The 23,217-nt window shown below is 39.8% G+C and overlaps 1 protein-coding gene across 1 annotated transcript; it reads left to right on the forward strand.

The window, feature by feature from the left end:
* The first annotated feature begins 1,010 nt into the window (after positions 1-1,010).
* On the forward strand, positions 1,011-21,486 carry LOC138593509 (integrin beta-3-like). The gene is given in 17 exon segments (XM_069664544.1): positions 1,011-1,076; positions 1,079-1,160; positions 1,163-1,237; positions 1,664-1,749; positions 2,400-2,598; positions 2,731-2,983; positions 4,441-4,603; positions 4,880-5,041; positions 5,196-5,291; positions 6,129-6,218; positions 6,713-6,847; positions 8,561-9,005; positions 13,850-14,072; positions 14,159-14,259; positions 14,996-15,115; positions 19,805-19,971; positions 20,639-21,486. Coding segments are annotated over 17 exon segments (2,532 nt in total). The 3' UTR covers positions 20,708-21,486.
* Positions 21,487-23,217: the final 1,731 nt, after the last annotated feature.

Consider the following 23,217-nt stretch of genomic DNA (forward strand, 5'->3'; position numbering starts at 1 on the left):
CACATAAACAAAAACACTTTTTACCACAGGGGTGCTGGATGTCGGTTAGAGCTGGGGGTGCTTCGAGAAAGTCAGTCTCTATGTGATGACGTCATAATTTCCGTCGCGCTAATACATATTTATTTTATTTTGTACTAAATTGGACTAATAGGACACAACTCTTAATGTTGGAATTTGTTGTTTTTTCTATGTTATATTAATATGTTTAAAGCTTCTATGTCATATGACCTAGTGTCCTCAAATCAACGTCAGATACTCACCAAATAAACCACACCTCATTATGCTGGATTTTAATCCAAAAGGCAACTGGACTTGGTTGAAGTTCTTCAAGAACCAGTTAACCCATTTTTATGGAAAATGTTATTGTTTTTCTTTTTCAATGGCTTCCATGTCATAATCACTGTCAGGTGTTAATACTCTCCTGGACAAATAAGACACACCTCATTATATTGGATTTTTTTACTGCTATATTTTATATTAATATTATTTGTGAAAAATGTATATTCCATTACAATTTGGTGAGAAAAAGAGAAATTCAGTCAAACAGCTCCTCATTTTCGTACACACGACCTGATGTGTATTTAATGAGATCAACCTGATTTGATATTGATATTGAATTTATAGTGGAGCAAACAGCACAGGAGGGCTTGACGCTCGTTCTTACAGGTTATGTCCACTAGGGGGCAGTTTATACTAATGCAAACCATAGACGCATATCAAACCTCCTACAGACTCGATTGAAGTCAACGCTCTCTTCATATTAAGCCAATTGCGCATTTGCATATCACAATAAAAGCCTGCAAATTTAAATTGATAAATGTTTTTAATATTTAGGTGCTTATATTCATATTGTCTATGAGAGGTTATTTGAATATTATACAATTTCCCTCGCGACATACAGTTAAACATACTCGCGCAAAAACAGACCCACCAAAATAAAAGCTCCTAACTCACTTTGGATGCACTCTTCCCGCCCTCTTCATGTAATAGTATGATAATGAGGGCTGTGGATGCGGAGTAGAGGGGTGGCTTTAAGACATTTGACTCTATTTGGAGTTGTGTCCATTGCAGAAGAAAGAGAAGAACGTTTTTTTTCTTGCTCTTTTCTACTTGGAGCTACATCAGCAGAGCTCGTTAGCAGGCTCCGTCCTCACAGAGAGCCGCACCAGGATGGGTGCTCACCCGGCCACAAGGATAGCATGGATTATGATCTTTATTGGAATAACAAGAGTTTACAGTAAGTTACAATACTACTATTTTCATCTTTTGTCATGTTCTGCCCCTGTAGCTAAGAACATTTTGCAGAGGAAAACTGTTTTTTGCTAACATAACCAGTTCAGGGTGATTACTTAAATTTGAGGAATACTGCATCATGTGTACAAAATAAAAACTTACGACCAGAAAACTTCTTAGATTGTTTCATTAGGCCAAAATTTCATATTTTGCAGTTTTAGTGATTTAATTTAGTTTTTAAGTTACGCATGTTCAACGTGTTCTCTTTGATCTGCCTATTCTGCCAAAAGTTTTTATTTTGAAATTAAACACAAGATAATATGAGAATATTTTTTCAGCTAGATACAACACATATTGCCTATATTTTATCCGACATACTGCATGGGAAATCACTGTACTTGTGGAGAAATAACTCTCCGTCTTGTTACAGGTTCAAACGTCTGCACCTCCAGGGGGGCCAGCACATGTAAGCAGTGTCTGGCTGTTCACCCCAGCTGCGCGTGGTGCCTCCAGGAGGTGGGTTCCTTTTCCACTTCGCTTCATTTAAGCAATGAGCTTTGTCAAACCGGGATGGTGCAGGGTGTTACAGATCTCCTCATCAGAGAAGTAATCTGGCTGAAAAGAATGCATGTAGATCTTCAAAATCAAACAGGTTCAGGTGGAAATTAAAGCAGCTTTTTCAAAGTAAAATCTGGGTTGGGTTCCTGACACAGTGACTGAACTTGTGTGACTGTAATGATGTAGTCATATTTTCTGCTTCACACTAATGAGTGCAATGATTTAATGTTGTAAAACTCTGGGAGTCAACGCACCCCACCTTACACTCAAGTGTTAAATTTTCTCAGGATGACTTGAGTACACTTGTTCTTCATGTTCAGGAACGTTGGTTAAACTATTCAGACAGGATGGACTTTTAACTTTAAACTGGAATTTGCAAGCAAGTCCAGAGTTTGTTAAAGAGATGACATTCCAGGAGATATTTTAATAGAAAGCACAATGTTCTGGGACATTTCTGCCTCCAAATGAATCCAATATGGCCTCTTTCTCAACACAGCTTTATCACAGATGGGAACACAGTAAATAAACAACATTTTGATTACATTTTTAACAAACCGTGTACATTCAAATTTGTGTCAAAGTATAAAATGTTCTGTTTTTTCTGTCAGGACTTCGGGCAGGGGGTAGCCGGTTCATCCCGCTGTAATCTCAAGAGTAATCTGGTGGCAGCAGGATGTTCAGCTCTGGAGTCTCCAAACAGCAAACTGCAGGTGATCGAGGACCGGCCCCTTAGCAACAAGGCAGCGGGGGCCACGCAGGATGTGACCCAGATTAAGCCCCAGAGGTTGAGCATCACCCTCAGGCCAGGTAGGGTTTACAGTCTGGGTTTGTGGTTTCTACATGAGTGAATAGCATATGAAAAGAGAAAGATTGTGTGTGATATAAAAGGAAGTCACATACAATAGTTTTGTTGTTACATACATTTCTGTGTCTACTTAGATGATGCAAAGCGCTTCACAGTGAAGGTGCGTCAGGTGGAAGACTACCCGGTGGATCTCTACTACCTCATGGACCTCTCCTACTCCATGAACGATGACCTCTTCCGCCTGAGGACGCTGGGTAAAGGTCTGGCTGAAGCCATGAACCGCACCACCAGCAACCTCCGCATGGGCTTTGGGGCTTTTGTGGACAAGCCGCTCTCGCCTTACATGTACATCTCCCCCAAAGAGGCTGTGAAGAACCCTTGTTACAGGTAAAAGAAAGAGTTTCACTGGCTGGAAAAGGGCTTCATACAGGATTTCTGTCCTTGTGGATTGATGCTTTTCTCTTACAGTTTTGTTAAACAGTTAATTGATGAACGATATGCTAGCTGTAACCACATGTTTACTGTCTAACTGCTAATAAGCTAACTGTCTCTTGGCTGTACATACAAATATAAAAGAGGTATTAAACTTCTCATCTGCTTCATGGTAAGCGGGTAAATCTATTTCTATGAATGTGGAACTATTCCTTTAGCAAAATATGCTGGCCACACGTAATTAACTCAAAAACTGCAGAATTAGCCTCCTGAACCAGCCTCCTTGTCTGTTCAGAGGCAGCTAAACTGAAACCAGATCTGTTAGCAGTGGAAACTTTATTTTAGTGTCTGCAATCTTACATTTTTACAGTGTTTTAATTCCTAATACGTGGGCCTACCTTGTGGTGTTGATTTCACTTGACTACTTGTTTATGTCTGTTTGTGGGAAGTAGCGTCATTATGCAGATGACGTCATTTTGTGAGGACATCTTTAAACACAGCGTAGCACAGTAAAAACTCATGCCGGCTCAGAGTCACAGCACTTGTTAAAGGCTTACTGTGGCTCCGTAGAGCTTGGTCAGCTGCTCTGAATCAGCTGCAGGTAATCTACACAGAGGTTAAGAGTGTCCCAATGCTAACCGCCATAGCTCCACCCAAAGGTTCCTGTAAGGGTGATTTGGTTGTTTATGGTCTCTTGGGGTCATTTATTTTCTCTGCCGAGATCCAGCCTCCAGGAATGTTTGGATGAAAGATAAGACAAGCGGAGAATTTTGGTTCAGTGTTGTATATTAGAGAGGGAAAGAGGGGTACAATGGAGAGAGAGACTTTTTTAAAGCTAACGTAAATCTTTGGGAAACTGGCAGCTTTTTTAGAAGAAGCTAGCGCAGTTTTTAGGTCAACTTTGATTGTGTCCAATACTTTGATTTATGAAAAAATTCTAATAAATGAGATGTGCGTTGGGTGCTAATAAGCAAATGTTAGCATGCTAACACACTAGCTAGAGATGATGAATTCTGTAAACACTATTCCTAACATCAGCATGTTACTGTTGTCATTGTTAGCATGTTAGCATGCCAACGTTAGCATATAGTTTGAAGCACCACTATGATTAACAGCATCACAGAGCAGCTAGCATGACTGTTAACTCTCAGTATTGTTCCTAATAACAACAAACCAGTAAAATACTGATGACGAGGTCGGGTCAACATTTGAGCTAGGATTCAACTGGGATTTAATGTATTAGGTCTTATAATTACAGTTAAAGGGCTAACTCAAAATAGCCAAAATAACTAGGCTACACAACAAAACTTGACAATACATACAGCTAAAATAAGCTTTTTATCATTTGATGAGGTCATACATTTGTGCATAAATGGATGATCAAAATAATGTAATCTCTGTTTCATTGACAGCATCAACACCACCTGCCTCCCCCAGTTTGGCTACAAACACGTTCTGTCCCTGACGGAGGAGGTGGGCCGCTTCACTGAGGAGGTGAAGAAGCAGATGGTCTCCAGAAACCGTGATGCCCCTGAGGGAGGCTTTGATGCCATCATCCAGGCTGCTGTGTGCAATGTGCGTACATATACTCATACACATAACCCTGATTTTGTTTACAATCTTGTTTATACACGTACACACTCAGGTATTTCAGGATTTAGAGAAGAACAAGAAGTAGATTTTAAGTCGACCATAATAAAAAGTTAAGCAGAGGGGATTTGCTGCTTGAGTTAAAGAATCCACCACACCGGATATTAAAATAAAAATGGACTTGTATTGATCTCAGCCTCAATCAAAAGCTGTAAATAAATTGTTTCTACTTTCTTTTCTACATGGTTTGATGGGAACTAGGAGCAGATTGGTTGGCGGCCCGGTGCATCCCACCTTCTGATCTTCACCTCGGACGCTAAGACTCACGTGGCTCTGGATGGTCGTCTGTCTGGTATCGTGCGGCCCCACGATGGGAAGTGCCACCTCAACTCTGACAACATGTACAACATGTCCACCACCATGGTTAGTGCATACTGTAAGTGTGTGTTTGATGCACGAAAAGTAAAGAGAGAAACAAAGAGAATGGAAGACTTTGTTTGAATATGCAGAAGTATAACAGGAGGATGTCAGTGTTTATGTGTACATGCGGTAACCATGGCGCCCTTTGTCCCCACAGGATTACCCATCTCTGGCTCTGATCACAGAGAAGATGTCCGAGAACAACATCAACCTCATCTTCGCCGTCACCAACCCTGTTTTTCCTCTGTACCAGGTCGGCAGCTTTTATTTTGAAAAAGAAACTGATGACAAATCGCAGTCATTATTCATCACATCTTGAACACACTGAATCGTTTTACATCCTCCAAACCTCACTGGTTATAAACAGAGATTCTTGGATCCTGCGTTGGAAGACTGGAAAAACTTAAAATCAACCAGTACTTCACGCTGTTAAGACACAGCAGGATACAAACTCAGACATTCCAAAACTGGAAACTTTAACTTGTATGGGTACTACTCACATGAATTATAGAGGGATTTATATTAAATATTGCTATTAAAAGAATGTAAGAAAATTGGGCAGGAAGGAGTTAGAGTGTGACATAATAGGGCTTTTTTAGGGTGTTTTCTCCCGCAGTGTTTGGTACAACTTTCACACCTATCTCACATCATTAAACCAATAAAACCAGTGTGACACAACAGTGAGTGTGACTGCCATAAGCTTTACTTGTACTTGTTCTGCCTTTTCTGCCAGATATCCTTTTCAATGTACATAGCCCCTGATTCAAAGGTTTTTATTGTTATAAAATGCTGTATAGTGTAAATAACAATCCTCTGGAACTCATTGTGTAGTATGTGGTTTAGTAGTTTATTAACTATTAAAATGTCAACTCAAAAAGGCTGAAAAATCAAACTGTCCCGTTATAACTTAACTTAACTCTTTCACATCAGCAAAGTAATCATTTGTAACATAAACAGGTTTTATGTAACATTTTAACAATGCTTCTCAATTTTGTGGCAAGTATCGGGGGGTATTTTATACATAATAGTCACTAATAATGTATTAGTTATTAAAAATAGTTCCTTGTCTGTGTGTCTTTCTGTCTCGTAGAACTACAGTGAGCTGATCCCCGGCACCACAGTAGGAATACTCTCCAACGACTCGGGCAATGTAATTCAGCTCATACTGAAGGCCTACACTGTAAGTGTTACACACAAACACACACACACCTCCGACTAGACAGTGTTTCAGTGGATGACATGTGTTTGCTGATGCACACCCACAGTGTCTGAGTCATGCACACGGTCGAGCCAAAGTCTCAGCAGAAATTCCACAGTGGCCGAAGTGTGATGTTGACCAAATGTAGCAGAGTCCTGGCTCTGGGTTTATTTGGGTTTAAAGTGCAGAGAGCAGGTGAACATCAAATGTGGCTTTAACACTGTGGCTGTGACTTTGTGACGCATGTGCAGACGTGCATACAAGCTTGCGTGTTAATGTGTGCACATGTATGTTTGTACACCCACAAAAACAAAAAAAATGAATTATGAAAAAATTATTTCATCCTTTGCATTTAAGTTTTAATGTGAGCAGTTTTAACCTCAGAACTTGATTTGGCTTTGAACATTTGGGCCTCATAATGCAGGTCTGTGCACTCATCCTCCCACGTGCCTGTTTTTCTCCGTCTGTGTTGCCAGAAAATCCGTTCCAAGGTGGAGCTGGAGCTTCAAGACGTCCCGGAGGAGCTGTCCTTGTCCTTCAACGCCACCTGTCTGAACGGGGAAGTCATCCCTGGCCTCAAATCCTGCTCTGGCCTCAAGATAGGAGACACGGTCAGTCACTGTCCCCTCTTTATTTCTAGAGGATAGTGTATCATTGCAGCGCCTGATTGAGGTTCCCTGTCTCGTCACTGTCAGAGTCTGGTGACATATTCTTTTCCATTCACCGTCTTTAAACAAGCCTACAGTTTTTGTGTCTTTTAACCTTTATTGCTTTCTCTCTGCTGTTTTGTCTCTTTTCTGTTTTTTCCTTCGATAAACAGAACGGCGGATTGCTATGATCCAGATTGTTTGATTAGAGCAGCATCCCTAGCAACGGTCTCTTCTTCATAGCAACGGTCTGCTATCTAGAAGTAGCAGACCTATCCAATCAGAATCAAGTATTTAAAGAGGGGGTATTATACTATTTCATATTTTAAGACATATATATAATGTTTCAATGTTGGATGTCCGGACTAAACGTGGGTGAAGTTTCAAATCTGTAGGTAAAAGTATGTTAGAGTAATCCCCAGGCTTCTCAGCTCAGTCTGCAGGCTGCTGTGAACGCCAGGTTTCACACAGTTTTTTTCTACACGCTGCACTTTGTGACATCATAAAGTGCAGTCTCAGAAGAAAGTGGGCTGTAGGGGCAGGGTTTCTTAAAGGGACAGAGCTGACTGAGTCGTTTCAGGCTGTATGAGGGCCTGTACAGAGCACCAGTGTGAGAAAAATGATGAGTTTCTTTAACTGTAAATTATGCTAAGCTACTCCACAGGTATCACAGAGTAAAATATAAAACTGAAATTAGCATAATACCCCACTTTTAACACAAACCATGTAATAAACGATTATAACTTCAATCCTATATCCATAGGACTTGCCATAGCAGAATCCCTGCAATATGGCTTCAATTTAAATCGTTGCCACTGAGAAGAATGAAAATAAACGTCTGTATTATACTTGTCAAAGGAGTCTCAGAACTCCAAACAAGTATTGTTGTACAGTTTATATTGTCATCCTCACACTTGGAGAGACCTTTAAGGCCTTTTCAAAGATATACCGTATGTAACAAGGCAATTATGGCAATAATGGCTTCTCATTAAGCAGATACAGTGTTTGTTTTAAGAAAAAGAGTTTCAAGGGCACACAACAGCTCTGTCACCCTCAGCCGACATGACCTATCTCTGAGGACTAATTATATCAAAGATTAGAGGTCATAATCTAGGCTTAGTTGCAAAAAATAACATGTTAGTCAGTCCCATTTGGCACATTTTTTGGTCTCTTTCCATTTCCCTCCTTGTTGCTCTCTACATGTTTCCCTCGTGATGTCAAAGAGCAGATGATGGAAAAAAGTGGATCAGTTCTGTTCTTTCTGTTCTCCTTCTGCCAGCTTCATTTAGAGCAAATTGTCAGCCTAAATCGCGCTCTATTCTTTTTTTTAATTTTGCATTTTTTCTTTATCACGGCTTCTTTGGCTCTGTTTCCCCACTCTCTCCTCACTCCAGGTGACATTTTTTGGCCTCCACACATTTATTTCTCTCTGCCTCGGCTCCCTTTATTTTCACCATATATGGCTCTCTCTCCAGATGTGGTAACTGCCCACTTTTGGACATTTACCAGACAAAGATGTAATGCTGAATGAACAATTACCTTTATTAAACACACATGGAGGCATTCCCTGTGTCATATCTTATAGCGATTAGACACTTTGAGAGGCTATCAAATGCTAAACGTGTTTTAACCAAATATGTTAATATATAAAATCTTACCATTTGGATTTCCTCTCAGGTCTCTTTCAGTGTGGAAGCCAGAGCTCGCGGTTGCCCCAAACAAAAGAAGAAAACTTTCATCATCAAACCTGTGGGCTTTAAGGACTCCCTCTCCATCACCGTCACCTTCGAGTGCGACTGCAAGTGTCAGAACAAAGCCCAGCCCAATAGCCCCAAATGTAATCAAGGCAACGGCACCTACGAGTGTGGCATCTGCCTGTGCCACCCGGGTCGCTTGGGGCCGCACTGCGAGTGTGCAGAGGGGGATTATAACCCCTCAGAGCAAGACCGCTGCAGTGGACCCGCAGGCTCCGGAGGACCTCAGTCTGCCATCTGCAGCGGTCGGGGAGACTGCGTGTGCGGCCAGTGTGTGTGCCACAGCAGCGACTTTGGAAAGGTGTGGGGAAAGCTGTGTGAGTGTGACGACTTCAACTGCCTGCGCTATAAGGGGGAACTGTGCTCAGGTAAGAGCTTATTGGCTTAAATAAGAAAGTACTTGTCCTCTTAAGATGGAAAAGTTGGACTGAATGACAACTTAGAAGTCAGTTGCTTTAGAATAATAAATGAGCTACTAATAGCTATCGATAGATTGCGATTTTTGTGTAGTGATGACATATGTTCATCATTTTCGGAGTGTGTACTACGCTTGTAGTCTGAGTAATATTGCCCAATCACATATCAGCAGGCTGCGGCGTATGCAGGAAAAACAGTGTGGAGAGCAAAAGCAGGCAGAGCGTGATCTGCCATAATGCCATCCCGGCTCCCATCAGCGTCATCTGACAACAACAACCTTCTTATTAATCTCTATAAACAGACATCTGCATGCTAACGGGTAACAATCCGTTCTAGATTTAAAATTCTACTTGAGATAAATTTGCTGACGCTGTGTCACCAAAGCCGTTTAGCGTTCAGATTTCCCGACTTCCTCAAATGCATCAGATCGATCCGACCTCCGTTCAAAAAACGAGCATTTTAAAAGTTTTCTTCTCCTCTTGAGGACAGACCTGACAAAGCTTGCACTTTTAATTTTTAAAAATCTGCATCATGATGTTCAAATTTTTGGCAAAGGTGAGACATGTTAATTAAAGTAAATAACAATTCTTTGTTTGTTCGTTTATCGCTAGCCGGCCAGCATGTTCACCGTTGTCCTCAGAGGCTATATCGTCGTCAGACTATAGCCGATGGGATCCGAGATTGAAAGCTCACTAATTTACAAGATATATCTTGTTTTTTTATCTGCACAAAAAAATGTAATGTAACAATGAAACATTGTGGTCTTTTGGAGGGTTATATATTATTTTGGCCGGGTGCAGTGATTTCCTGGAGTCCTTATCACCATTGTAAGGTTATCAGCTAGGCAAACAGGAGATTTAAAGAAGTACTGCACCCAGCCAAGAATCCCACACATACTGTAGCTGTTTCCCCATTTTCCATTTTAATGCTAAGCTAAGCTGAGCTTATCTGTGGCGCATTTCTCAAACTATTCCTTATACATTATTTTCATATCACCCACCAAACAATATGGCTTCAACTGAAAGATGAAAGATGAGATTAAAATGTTCACAGGACTGTCTTAAACATTGTGGTAGAGTTTCAGAGAATGTATGTCTCCTTGCCATCGGGGTTTGCGGTCCCCCGCACCACACTGACTTGCCACCCACCACATCTGGGAAGTATTACATACAATAACAACCTTCCCCTCTGCCCAGGACATGGGCTCCATTCACAATAAACATACGGTGCGATGTGTCCATGCATGTTACTGTAAGCTCAGGTTGTATGTTTCATCAGCGAGGCCGAGCTTTTGTACCACAGAGTTCAACACGATTCGTGCACAAAGAAGGATTTTACAAAATAGACGGAAGCTTTCTCCGGTCAGGGGGGACTATCCATTCTCTGAAAGTTTCTCTGTTGCGGTTGTGGTTTTTGAACACTGGGAATGAGTTTGTGTTTGGTGATTGTTAAGAGCTTAAACTCTGAAGGAGAGGGCTAAAAGAGACAGCGTGTCATCAAGCGAAAACAAGAAAAAACGTTACCCTGAGGGTGTTCATAGGCGTTAGACCCTAAACAAATGCTGTCAGTCTTCTTCTAATTAATTATTTGCCTTAATTTGCCTTATGACATAAGTCATATTACATTCTTACAAGAAATTATTTCAACAATGGAGGTACACTGTTTTTTTTAGAAATAATCAAGTCCACTGTAGCCAAACATCAGGAGGATTTCTTGTCTTTATTTGATTCAGCAACAAATATACATACACCATAACTGGCAGTTAATCTTTACATGTTAAAACTAACTATTTTAAAGGTGCTATAACTGTTTAGTCCTATCTGGACCATCGACTAGCAGAGCGGTAAATAACTTGGAATAATGTTTGAACCCTCCGTTGTTATGTGAAATTCTTCCTTTGTTCCTGACTTTGCCTGGTTGTAGCACAAGTACGGAGCTAGCTTACTGTATTTTTAGCTTTGCCTAAAGACTTGAAGCACTGGGAAATGGCATCGTGAGAGATCACAAATACACCTGCTCACACTTCTCAAGCTTACTGTTTAACATGTTTATTATCTATGTCAATCTATAATCAAAAAGAAGTGTAAGAACAACTTCTGAGAGAACAAGGCTAGCTGTTTCCCTGTGCTTCCTAAAATGCTAGCTAAGCTACCACTTCGCTTTGTCTATTCGTACATAAAGGACAGACATGAGAGTGGTCTCATCACTTGTGCCACTTCATTTTACTAATGTTTGAACCTTCCTAAGTAGTAATAATGCAAGATTTTCCCTTTGTTCCCACTCAGATGTAGCAAAAGTACGGAGCTAGCTTACCGTATCTTAGCTCTGCCTAAAGACTTGAAGCACTGGAAAATGGCTAGCATAGTGAAAGATCACAAATACAACTGCATACCTCTCAAGCTTACTCTTTAACATGTAACATGTTTTATCATCTATGCCAATCTACAATGAAAAAGAAAAAGAAAGAAAACTTCTGAGAGACCAAGGCTAGCTGGTTCCCTGTGCTTACGATAATGCTAGCTAAGCTAACACTTAGCATTGTCTATTCGTACATAAAGGTACGAGTAGAGTATCGTCACTTGTGCTCTGCTTAATTTTGTATTAGTCATTAAAACATGAACTGGTATTGAGTTGCCTCTGGGAATATTTTAATTCGGCACTGTTAATTGCATAAAGCAAGATTTTGGCACAGAATGCTGTCCTGCTTCAAGCTTCATCATACCAAAAAATCTCATATATCACTCAACCCCCCTCTGCTCCTCTCACAAAGAAATGTTTTCCTGTATTCCCCAGAGCCCATAGATTAACATGAAAATACCTTTCTGCTTACATATTGGCTCGTGTGGTGTAATGAGGCTAAAAATAAACCCATGTTTGGTCAGAAAAGGGCCAAGTAGAAGAGAACTACAAATGTTCTGTGTGCTTGTGTGTGTAAAACATGGTCTGCTTTTGTCTAGAAATACCTTGTTCAGAGGGAGGACTATAGTCTATTTTCTTCCCCCAAAGAGGAGTGTAATTAAAAGTCAGCGGTCCTGTGGTCAGTGGTAATGACAGTTTGGTCATGGTTCATCCTTTATTCAGTCAGACTACTTCCAGGCAGCTTCTTATTGTTTAGCAGGGCATTGTTTTGTGGGAGATTGGCCACAATGTTTTCTTCATTGTCACACTTTTTATATTGGCATGCACATACAAACATCACACACAGATACATGGAATAACAACAAACAAAGGAGCTTAAAATTACACACACACACGCAAACACACCCCACACGCACACACACACTGAATCATGCATCCAAAAATAAACGCTCCCCAGACACCACATGAACACAATGAGATGGGTTTTCTGTCTCTTAACTGTTGAAGAAACATGACTTACAACTTCTGTTTTCCAGTGTGTGGACTCAAGTGTCAACTGTTCCATACTTAGAAACAGAAAAAATATCATAGCAAGACATAACACTCATTTTCATATTGAAAAATTGTTCTTCTTCATTTTGAGTGGATGAAAACGGTAGCTTGTTTTAGCTACGTTAGCTTGTAATTAAAACAAGCTAGCAGTACACATATACTTTGTAACGCTAGCTTGTTTTAGCTAGCATGTTTTAGCTAGCATGTTTGCTGAATATCTAAGGGTAAAGACAAAGCAAAGTGGGTTTTCTGTCTATTAACAGTTGAAGAAACATGACTGAAAGCTTCTGTTTTCCAGTGTTTGGACTCAAGTGTCAACTTTTCCATACTTAAACAACAGAAAAAATATCTTAGCAAGACATAACACTCATTTTCATATTGAAAAATTGTTCTTGTAACATTTGGAGTGGATGCCAACGCTAAGCTTGTTTTAGCTACGTTAGCTTGTAACTAAAACAAGCTAGCATTACACAGTAGGCCTACATGTGTAGTGCTTTTTTTTAGCTAGCATGTTTGCTGAATATCTGGGTACAAAGACAAAGCAAAGTGGTAGATATTCCTCCAGCTAGCATGCAATTTCTTAAACATCCCTGTTAAAACACGTCATCACAACAGGAAAATACACAAAAGCTAGACAGGGACTTGTGGTAAATACACTCATAACCACTTAACAAGCAGCAGCAAGAAATTACAAGCTCATGCTGACTGACCGAACTTTGATCTAACCCACAGAACTTTGTTTTAAATTCTCGTGGAGTTCCCAAAATTTCCAAAGAAAACACAAGGAAAATGTGTATGCTGCATATGTCCATTTTTATGTTAATGATAGACTCATGAAAACATGTCTTGTCAATATAAATTTAATATTTAGAGTTGGAACAAGCTAAAACTGAAAATATATGATGATGGATGGATAGTGTGGAATAAGGACTAGCTACAACCAGGCTATTTTAGTAAGAAATAAAACAGGAAACTTTATGTCAAGGTTATAAATAAGCACATATGAACTAATATTAGCTTATCCTTTTTAGACGCTTTATTAGAAATGATCCACAACATTTGAAATTAGTCATAGTGACCACTACTAAGCATTTGTAGCCTTCCCCTTGTTTCCCAACTCCTACCACACCCTACACAACATTTCACTTGGTCACATTGTCCTCCTCTCTTTTATTGTTTATTCGCCTCCTCTTTTGCTTTTTTTTCTCCTTATACCACCCTTAAGTTTGATGAAATGTAAACCAGTAAACAAAGTTACAGTGGCTATGATAAACCTCTACAACGCCACAGATATTTTGTTTTCACTACAAAAAACCCCTCCTGAAATGTGTTTATATTTTAAATGGTTGTTTTCTCCCCTCCTCTGTCTCTCCTTCACTACCAGGCCATGGCGTCTGTAACTGCGGCTTCTGCCAGTGTGCACCAGACTGGCAGGGCGAGAACTGTAACTGCTCCAGACGCACTGACACCTGTATGTCCACCCTGGGTCTGCTGTGCAGCGGGAGGGGCCAGTGTGTGTGCGGGGTCTGTGAGTGCACGCAGCCCGGTGCCTATGGGGCCACATGTGACAAATGCCCTACCTGCCCTGACGCTTGCACCATGAAGAAGTGAGACCACACACAGAATTGTCATATTCAGTGTGAGGAAAGCTATATGAAATGTGATGGCCTGATGTGTGTTTTTCTTCTTAAAGGGAGTGTGTGGAGTGTAAGCACTTCAAGAGGGGCAGGCTGTTTGAGGACAACACCTGTTCTCGCATCTGCAAGGATGAAATTGTGCTGGTGGATGAATTAGGTGAGACGCTGCTGACCCCAAACAGGAAATAACTAGTAGTAGTAATTAGTAGTGAAAGGCATTACTTATGGTTGAGTACATTTTTTTTATTCATGCTACTAATACTTAACAAACTTACTGTTAAAGGTAATTGAAAAGTTTTGGGTTGCCAGGTTGTTAGCTAACTTTTGCTACTAACTTTTTGGTCACACCAGACCAAGTAAGATTGCAACAGAAAATCACTGAGTGTGTTGTATTGTGTATAAATACAAATTTTCATTTGTATAGGAAAAATTTGAAATGTTATGTAAGTACATAAAAAGTTTACAGAGAATTGCATCATGCTTCAGGGTGATAAACTCCAACCAGAGATGTTTTTCATACCCTGGCAACTAGAAAAGTTGTTGCTCATGTCTTATAACTCATCTATGCAGTAGAAATTAATAATTGATTCACTATTGATAACTATTAGTTACAACTTAAAATGTAAAAATAAACAAAAGTTATTTAACAAACATGCTTCTTAGCTGATAATGTGAGTGAAATTATCTGACTATCAAAGTGAGTTTATAAAATAAATGACAGTTGCTTCATGGACTTCAAGAGATGCTTATACAGCAACAAAACTCAGTTTACATCTCACAAACATGACTAAAAAGCCCATGTGCTGCTTGCTAGAGATGATGAGGCATCTGTCACACCAAAAACAAGGGCAATACCTCTTGACTAACTTAAGAACCGTTTTCTCTTCATGCAGTGCTCCATGACACAAATGCTGTGAACTGCACTTACAAGGACGAAGACGACTGCCTGGAGCGATTCCAATACTACGAGGACTCCAGTGGAAAGTCCATATTGTTTGTCGTCAAAGAGCCAGGTAAGAGAGATCCATCCTCCATGCGTACTTAACTTAACAAGAATTAGTTCTTAATGACTTGCCTGGTTAAATAAAGGTTAAAAAAAACAGTGCTAATCAATGACATAGACTTTCACAATTTCACAATACCTATTTATAATGTGATAAATAATGCTTTCTTTTAAATCTCTAAAGCCCTTTTCCCACTGGTCAAAAAACCCGCTAACATCTGGCTTTTTTGCTTAGTGGGAAAGGCTACAATCGGCATTAAGACCCGGGTCAATGACTCTGCAGTAGACCCGGGTAATTATCGCCTCGGTTCCGATCGGCATTGATGGGAACACAAAACCCGTGTCAACACGCTAATCTCCACCCCCTTTCTGGCGCGATGCTATGCTCCGTCGGTAACTTCTGCGACTCCTCGTCATCTCAGCTACAAATTCCGCCCGTCTCCGTCCGAGCAGCGCTCGAACGTTGTTCCATATTTGTCAGCACCGAGTTTGATACACAGACTGAATGAGTAATAGATACAATAAAAACCTTACCACCGTAACATCTTCATGTTACTAACCCTGTCTCCGGTGCGTTTGTGACGTCAAACGGTGACGCAGCAGAAAAGAGACCGACGGGAGTATACTTCGCTGGCAATGGGAAAAGATACAATCGGCATCTATAAGCGGGTCTTCCTGCATCTGAAAAATCCACATCAACGCAAGTTCGGTGGGAAAGAGGTATAATGAACATCATTTTCGAGCGTTTTTTTTAGTTAAAAAAATCCAGAGTTAGATATTTCCCCTCTGGAGTTAAACACCAAACCATGAGGGAAAAGGAGAGTTAAAATCAGAACCTCAAATTAAAGCTTCCTGCTTGTTTGCTAACACGTTTTCTGTTACATTTTTACACAATTGTAATTGTCATGTTGTGGTTAAAGGTTGTTCTGCTGCCCCAAAAGGGCTAAAAAACTATTGATGCTGCCTTAAGGACAGTAACAAAAAAATACAGTTAGGATTATATGTAGAAGACATGACTGAAGTCAAAATGACAGATAGAAAATAAATACAAGCACTGAACAGAAAAGGGTGACATCTCAAGCCAAAAATACATCAACTTATTAGTTCTATAAAACGTCCTCTTCTTGTGAAATCCATGTGTTTTTTCTTCACCCACGTATAAGCTGTCAGTTCCCTGCTTACATGCCCTTCATCTGCTTGTAAAGTGGCCAAAAAGAAAGAGTGTGGGGCGGTAAAACAGGCTTTAATGACCAGCAGTGCCCGCAGAGAAAGTCTGTCCCTGGGTCTGCCTTTAATGAATGTGTGTGTTTAATTAAGGCACAACTGGGTAGCAGAGAAGTAAACCAAAAATTTGCCTTGAACATGGTGCATCCCGCTGTGTCAAAGAGGGTCGTAAACAGCTGCCCAGGTCCTCCTGGAACCCGCTGACTCTACAGATCCTCCAGAGGAAAGCAGGAGAGGGAGAGACTAAGTAAGCAAAAGAAAGGGATAGACAGCATTTGAATAAGAGACATGAAGCTGTGTTAAGATTGGAAAAAAGGTTGGAAATAGTTGACTGAGTTTTTCTCTCATTTAAAAGTCCATCATAATTGTGCTGAAATAGGCTTGTAGCATTAACCTGACATGTTACAAGCTTTCTTTGTAGTGGCTAAAGGGATCAAAAGGGTCAGTCAAAGAGCAGGAAATAGAGGAAGTAACGTACAAGAAGAGAGGAAGAGGAGAAAAGCTTTGATGTCCGCAATAAAAGTTGCCCCTTTTACATCACCCAGCTATACGCTATCCAAATACCCGACAACCTATATGCATAGACATATGATTAGATATACTGAGATCCAGCTTGGCAAACAAATAAGAGCACACATGTACGACCAGGTGGCTCTTAAAACTGGTGGCTAGAAGTGTGAAGGTAAGACATTTTTGCCAACAATGAAGAAAATTGTTACCAGACTTCACTTCATGCCTCCTGTGACCATGAGAACAAGCACAAATAGTGTTTAGTATTGATTTAGCCATATTAGCTCCAAAGATATGGTATCAAATCTTATCAATTTTTAACTTCTGTTTTATTTACTAAATATGCAACAATCATACGTAAAGCAGCTATGACCAATATTTCTATTATCAACAATGGATAAGAAGGCATCGAGAAAGCGAAAGAGGGTGCCTGTAGTGACACATCCGCAAAGAATTCACAAACTTAGCTCTACAGTTAGCTTAATAGCACCTGTCAGCTAATTGTTGTGGTTTTTCGGTCTTAACATTACTGTTTTGGTTCACTCTCACCTCTTTTGGAACTTATTCGTCCTTAGCTGGCAGCAGTGTTCTAAAAACTTTCACTGTGGGCCACCCTGCATCAAACAACACACAGGCTAAGTCAGCGGCTAGCAGATGAGCATTTTGGAGCATTTAGCAGCTAAAGAGGCAGATATGTCATGTAAGGCAGTGAGAGGGGAAAACAAAGTTTAAACAAGAGTGAAATTTAGACGTAAATTCATGAGGTGGCCAGATACACAACTCCAAAAGAATGCTAATGTTGCTAGATGTCACAAAAGACAAGCATTTGCTAGCATGTTTGAGATACCAACTTAGAGGTGATAATATGTTAGTGTTGTGTTTACAGCTAGTTTCTGCTGCCCTCAAGTGGCCAAAAAGAGTATTCCTAAATTCTGATGAACTAAAAGAAAATCTCTCACAAATTATAAATTTGTACTTTAGACCCAATCACTCATTGTTAGAAGTTGACTGATAAAGAATGGCATGGTTATAAATTGCAGAGATGTGGACTTGATAATTAGTGACTTGGACTTGAGTTGACTCGAGTCACGGTTTTGATGACTTGTGACTTGACTTGACAAAAAATAAATGACTTGAGACTTGACTTGACTTGAGGCATGATGACCCGGATGACTTGCGTGTGTTCATAAGTTTGAATGCTGTTCAATATAAAATCATATAATTCAATGTTGTCAAGTTTCTGTTTAACTATCAGGTATGTAAGCAGCGCAAACTGGGAATTATTATTGGACGACTCAAAAAGCTCCCCGGTATGTGATTGTCATGATTGGATGAGTGGCTGTCAGTCAAACTCCTCGCTATGGCAACACGCAACATCAAAGCCCCCAGCTACCTGATGTTTTCCCCCAAAGAGAAGCCTCATCAGTCGTACTCGTTACTACTCAATACGGTCTCAGACCAGACCATCATCATGGCTGCGTCTGTGCCAAGATAATACAGATACAATTCATTGTCATACCTTTTGAACAGGTTATATAAATTGGCCAATTAGACAGGCTACTCATACCTTGTCTTTTCTCTTTATTAAGACCCGATACTACAGGTAAGAGTGCTGTGGTGGAAAAAAAATGACTTGACTTGGGACTTGACTTGCCTTAACTGAGGACTCGACCTGACTTGACTTAACATAACCTGTGACTTGGCTTGACTTGAAAAACTACTCAATATTTGGACCAAATTACTTGAGACTTACTTGGGACATGAGCAAAGATGACTTGGTCACAACACTGATAAATAGTACATTAAAGGACCTGAAAACGTACCATCTCAAAGTTTCACAGGGCTTAATGTCCCCATTTAAATTTTTAAAGATTCCAGTTTAGAAGACATCCACTAAGAATCGTTTAAGCTGGGAAAACCAGAGGCCAAACCATCAGTGGACTAATGAGAGTTGAGATGATGACTCGTTTCCTCCAGCTATTTAAACTACAATCTGTAGGCATAAAATGAAAAGTGATTCAGCTGTGCATGTGCTGTAGCTGTCCTATTGCTCCTCTTATTCAGAAACATATTTTGTGGTTAATTTAGGAGTTTTCTGGGACAACTAATGATGGGAAAAATGACCAAAGAGAGCCCAACATGTGTCATTGCAATCCGGGGTAGGCGGGCCTCTAATGATCGACTCTTTGAAAGACAGTCTGTCAGTCATCTTCTGCACAGTCTTCTTTAAAGAAATCAAATTCCTATGGAGTTTTTTCCAAACCGCATTGAGGGTCGGGAGATTTGTGGCCTGGCTGTGTGAGGTTACTGTTTTCCACTTCAGCCTGTCCTCCCCTCTGCTCTTTGGTATTTAAAAGTCACAATAATTTCTGTTCACAACTGTGACGCTGCACTCGTTCTTCTGCATCTGACAACATGAAGAAAACTCCTGTTACTCATGCCACAAGGAACCACCTCTGGAATGAATGCATAAAAATATGGTACTTGCAAGTGTGCAAGGTGGTTATACGTATGTATTTGGGATATCTACAAGATCATACATTTCTATTTTGAAACAAACGGACAGGACTGAAACCTGAAAAATACCCAATCCAAAAACCCATATAATATAATTTTAAGCATCTGTAACAGATAAGATCTTGTGTACCATTATCGGAAATGTAATGGATATGTGACAGATACATAAACTTGTATACCAATGGATCGGGTTTGATGACATGTGCCTTTTAGCATGACAGGTGTCAATATACTATTCTTAAACAGTAAAAAGCACAGTCCTCTATGTAAAAAGCTAAAGCAGCAAAAGCAACATAAAATCCAAGCGAGTTAAGAATAAAACGGGGAGGAAATGGCGTGATGAACTCAGACTTCCTCTGTCCACGCTCCTGCCTTATCGTCTCCTGTATGCCCACGTGACTCATCACTTTATCGCCTCTTTTCCGTCTTCTCTTCCTCTTCTTTCCAGACTGCCCCAAGGGTCCAGACATTTTGGTAGTGCTTCTATCTGTGGCCGGGGCCATCCTCTTCCTCGGCTTGGCGGCTCTGCTTATCTGGAAACTGCTTGTCACCATCCACGACAGACGGGAGTTTGCCAAATTTGAGGAAGAAAGAGCTCGTGCCAAGTGGGACACGGTCAGTGAATGTAGCACATGGCGGCACGTGTGCGTAAAGGATTTGATAAAAATGTACTCTTTGTGCAGAACTAACATAGAAATCAATGTGCAGTCAATGTTTATATAGATTTAAATAAAAAAAGATACATTTTTGGTAATGATGCCTTTATCCTCCACCCTGGGACTCTTTTTAAAACCTGACACACACACACTTTCATACACACACTCACACACACACTTTCATACACACTCACACACAAAAGGCCACACACGCAGTCTCTCACTCTGGTTGGCTGAAGATGTTTTTTTATTATTTTTGTGGCATGCTGTTTCTCCCAGCAGAACAAACGGCAGCCAGAGGAAGGGCTGGGTTTAAATTAGCTAACGCTAATTAGCCTTTTACTGGTAATAGGCCTCTTTGTGGCCTGAAAAAAAAACACCAAAATCCCAGAGGCCTGAAACCGCAAAGAATCATGGTAGTTTTTAGATGCTTTCTTAAAAATGGAAGTTAAATTGAAAAGCCACACATTCAAGCTCATACATGTGTCTAAATGAACCAGGTTAAATCTCAGAAAAGGTCAGAGGTCATGGATAATTCTAGAATTCCCTAATGACCTTTTAAAGATCTCATTTATTTGTGTCAAACTCACCTCGACTTATCTCTCTTTTGTGTATTTTTCCAACAGGGACACAATCCTCTCTACAAAGGAGCAACTTCGACCTTCACAAACATCACATACAGAGGAAAAGACTGACACTGCTGAAACATAAAGGATGAAATAACAGACTTTTACTGTCCTTTGTGGGAAGGCGCCCCATCATGTGCAGGCCTCTACTGTCACAAAACAATAATTAATAATTATTATGTTTGTAAATATGTAGAAATGATTCTGAGGACTTATTTTATCAGGGATTCGTCATTAACACCCTCTCATACTACACTGATGAATAAGATATTGTTTTTCTTTTTTATGTGACGGACGAAGACTTCTCCTACCGAAAGTATCCAGCCATGTTTGTAGTTTTTATTATGTTTGCCTAGATTTTACACAGCCCCCAAATTCTGTTAATATAGTTATTTTTTAACTCAACTATTTACAGTTATTAATGTTGTGGATTACCCATAGACTTTGCTGTGGACAGTTTTGGTTATTTTTCTCACCTATGGTGGACTAAGTCCATGTCTACATGTACAGGGGTGTTTTTCAAAACGTAGCTTTTTCTCTGTATTTCGGCCTTTCGTCTACACACAAACACCGTTTTAGGTCACTGACAATGGATCTTTTGTGAAACTCTAGCCAGGGTGAAGACTTTTAGAAAGATACGTGTAGTTGGGGTGAACAGTCAGCGTCAGCGTCAGCGACAACGACATTCCTTGCAAAATGACGGACGTGACAAAAACAGTTATGCTTCTAACCTTGCTAACAGGACTTTTTACATGTTTACACATATCTGTACAGTTACTCGTCCACTATATTGAGGTGTATACTCAATGCGCCACTGCAGCCTGCCAGGTAGTCTTCCGGCAATCGATTTTTTCGATTGGCTGCGATATTCTTTTTCTTCTTTGCATGACTGGGTTATATCGCCACCTGCTGGTTTGGCATTCTCATGACAGCGTTTCTGTTGTGTTTTTGCGTTGTCGTTTGGACTGGGATTTTTTTTATAACCGTGCTTGTATGACCGGGGTTTTTTGGGGGGGAAACGAAAAAGGGAAAAACTCAGTTTTGGAAAAATACCTGTGTACGTGTAGAAGTATCAAATCAAAAGCAACAGATGCAAGTTTTGTAGTTTTTTATGAATATCTGTTTCAGAGGCAGATAAAAACACAAACTATGAACCAGATGTGATACCAACGAGGCTAAATGGCAAAATATTTTTTAAGAAAATGATTTAGGGAATCAAATCCTTGAAGTCAGAGGGAGAATGAAAGTGCAGATGTTACCCTAGGAAAAAAAAAAAGGAATTTCCTGATCACAATTTTGTGATTTCCTCTTTGTAGAACTCTTTCAACAAACAGTCTTTAATTCAGTCAAATGACATGACATAAATAATGCTGGATTTTTGATGTGGTTTGGAGTAAAAGTGTTAATTTACTGAAAACTGGTGCCGTTTTTTTGTGTTGGAGGAAATGAGGAGCTTTGTTCCATAATGCATGATTAAAGATTTTCAATCTCAAGACATTTAATAATGAATGGATGACACCTTAGGGAATATCTTTTGACATAATAAGCAAATATGACACCTGTCTAAATGACTGATGTTTTAACAGGGAAAATCTGTTGGGTTTCTGTTTTAAATGTTGAAAACTTATTAATACATGAGCGGAAAGTCAGGGGTTTAATGACAACCTTGATTGAAATTACTAAATTTTGGGATTAGTTTTTAAAACTGCACTTTATATAACCAAAGACAGAGTATGAACACTTGTCTCTGACATGAGTGTTCAGGGCTTTTAAAATGCAGCGCTCTGCTTCCATCTACTGGACTTAGACTGTAACTGTAGCTCACTTTGTGCTGGGCGTTATCTGCAAATGACACGCTCCAATACAACATGAGGTACGTTGTACTTGCAGATTAAGTTCATTGGATCCATTAATACATAAAACTTTGAACACTGTAGTCATTAAGTTATCTTTACGACTGTTCAGTGTCATTGAAATGTGTATGGCGTTATACCTGTCGTCCTGTTCTGTGGGTAGGAGGAGCCATAAGAAACAAAAACTCCCACTTCGAGAGCCGCGCTGCTGAAAGTTCTTGGGCTCTTAGATAAATGCTTGGAGTGGAACTTGTTTTTTCTTTTGGGAGCGATAATCATGTCGTGAAATCTGGTACCTTGTCATCGATATATTTCTCCGATACAATGTGAAACATCCCAGCTCATACTAAACAGATTGGATATCTGACGATAGAAGTCTTTTGATCTACAGAAGATCAAATGTAAAAGCTGCTTTCCCTCATATTTATTCAGGAAGGTTATTTAAGGGAGGTTAATTTGATTGAATTCAAGCTTTGCCGGTTATTAAACCTTTGTTTTTGTATATATTGATATAATTTTTGCCAGTTATTAACAGCAGGTTGCATACATGTTAAGAAAGAAATTGAAATATATTAAAGCATGGAAATATGTAATTGACTGATTTAATCATTATTGTCATATAGGTATGTATGATAACATAACTTTATAAAATGTATAAAATGTATAAAATTATACAAATACAATAATTGAATGCACAAACTTGTAGAGAGGAGAATTTACAACCAC

This window comes from Semicossyphus pulcher, unplaced genomic scaffold (assembly GCF_022749685.1).
Source record: "Semicossyphus pulcher isolate SPU_LCO1_2020_fin unplaced genomic scaffold, fSemPul1.0.p SCAF_16, whole genome shotgun sequence".
In the NCBI taxonomy this organism is placed as follows: Eukaryota; Metazoa; Chordata; class Actinopteri; order Labriformes; family Labridae; genus Semicossyphus; species Semicossyphus pulcher.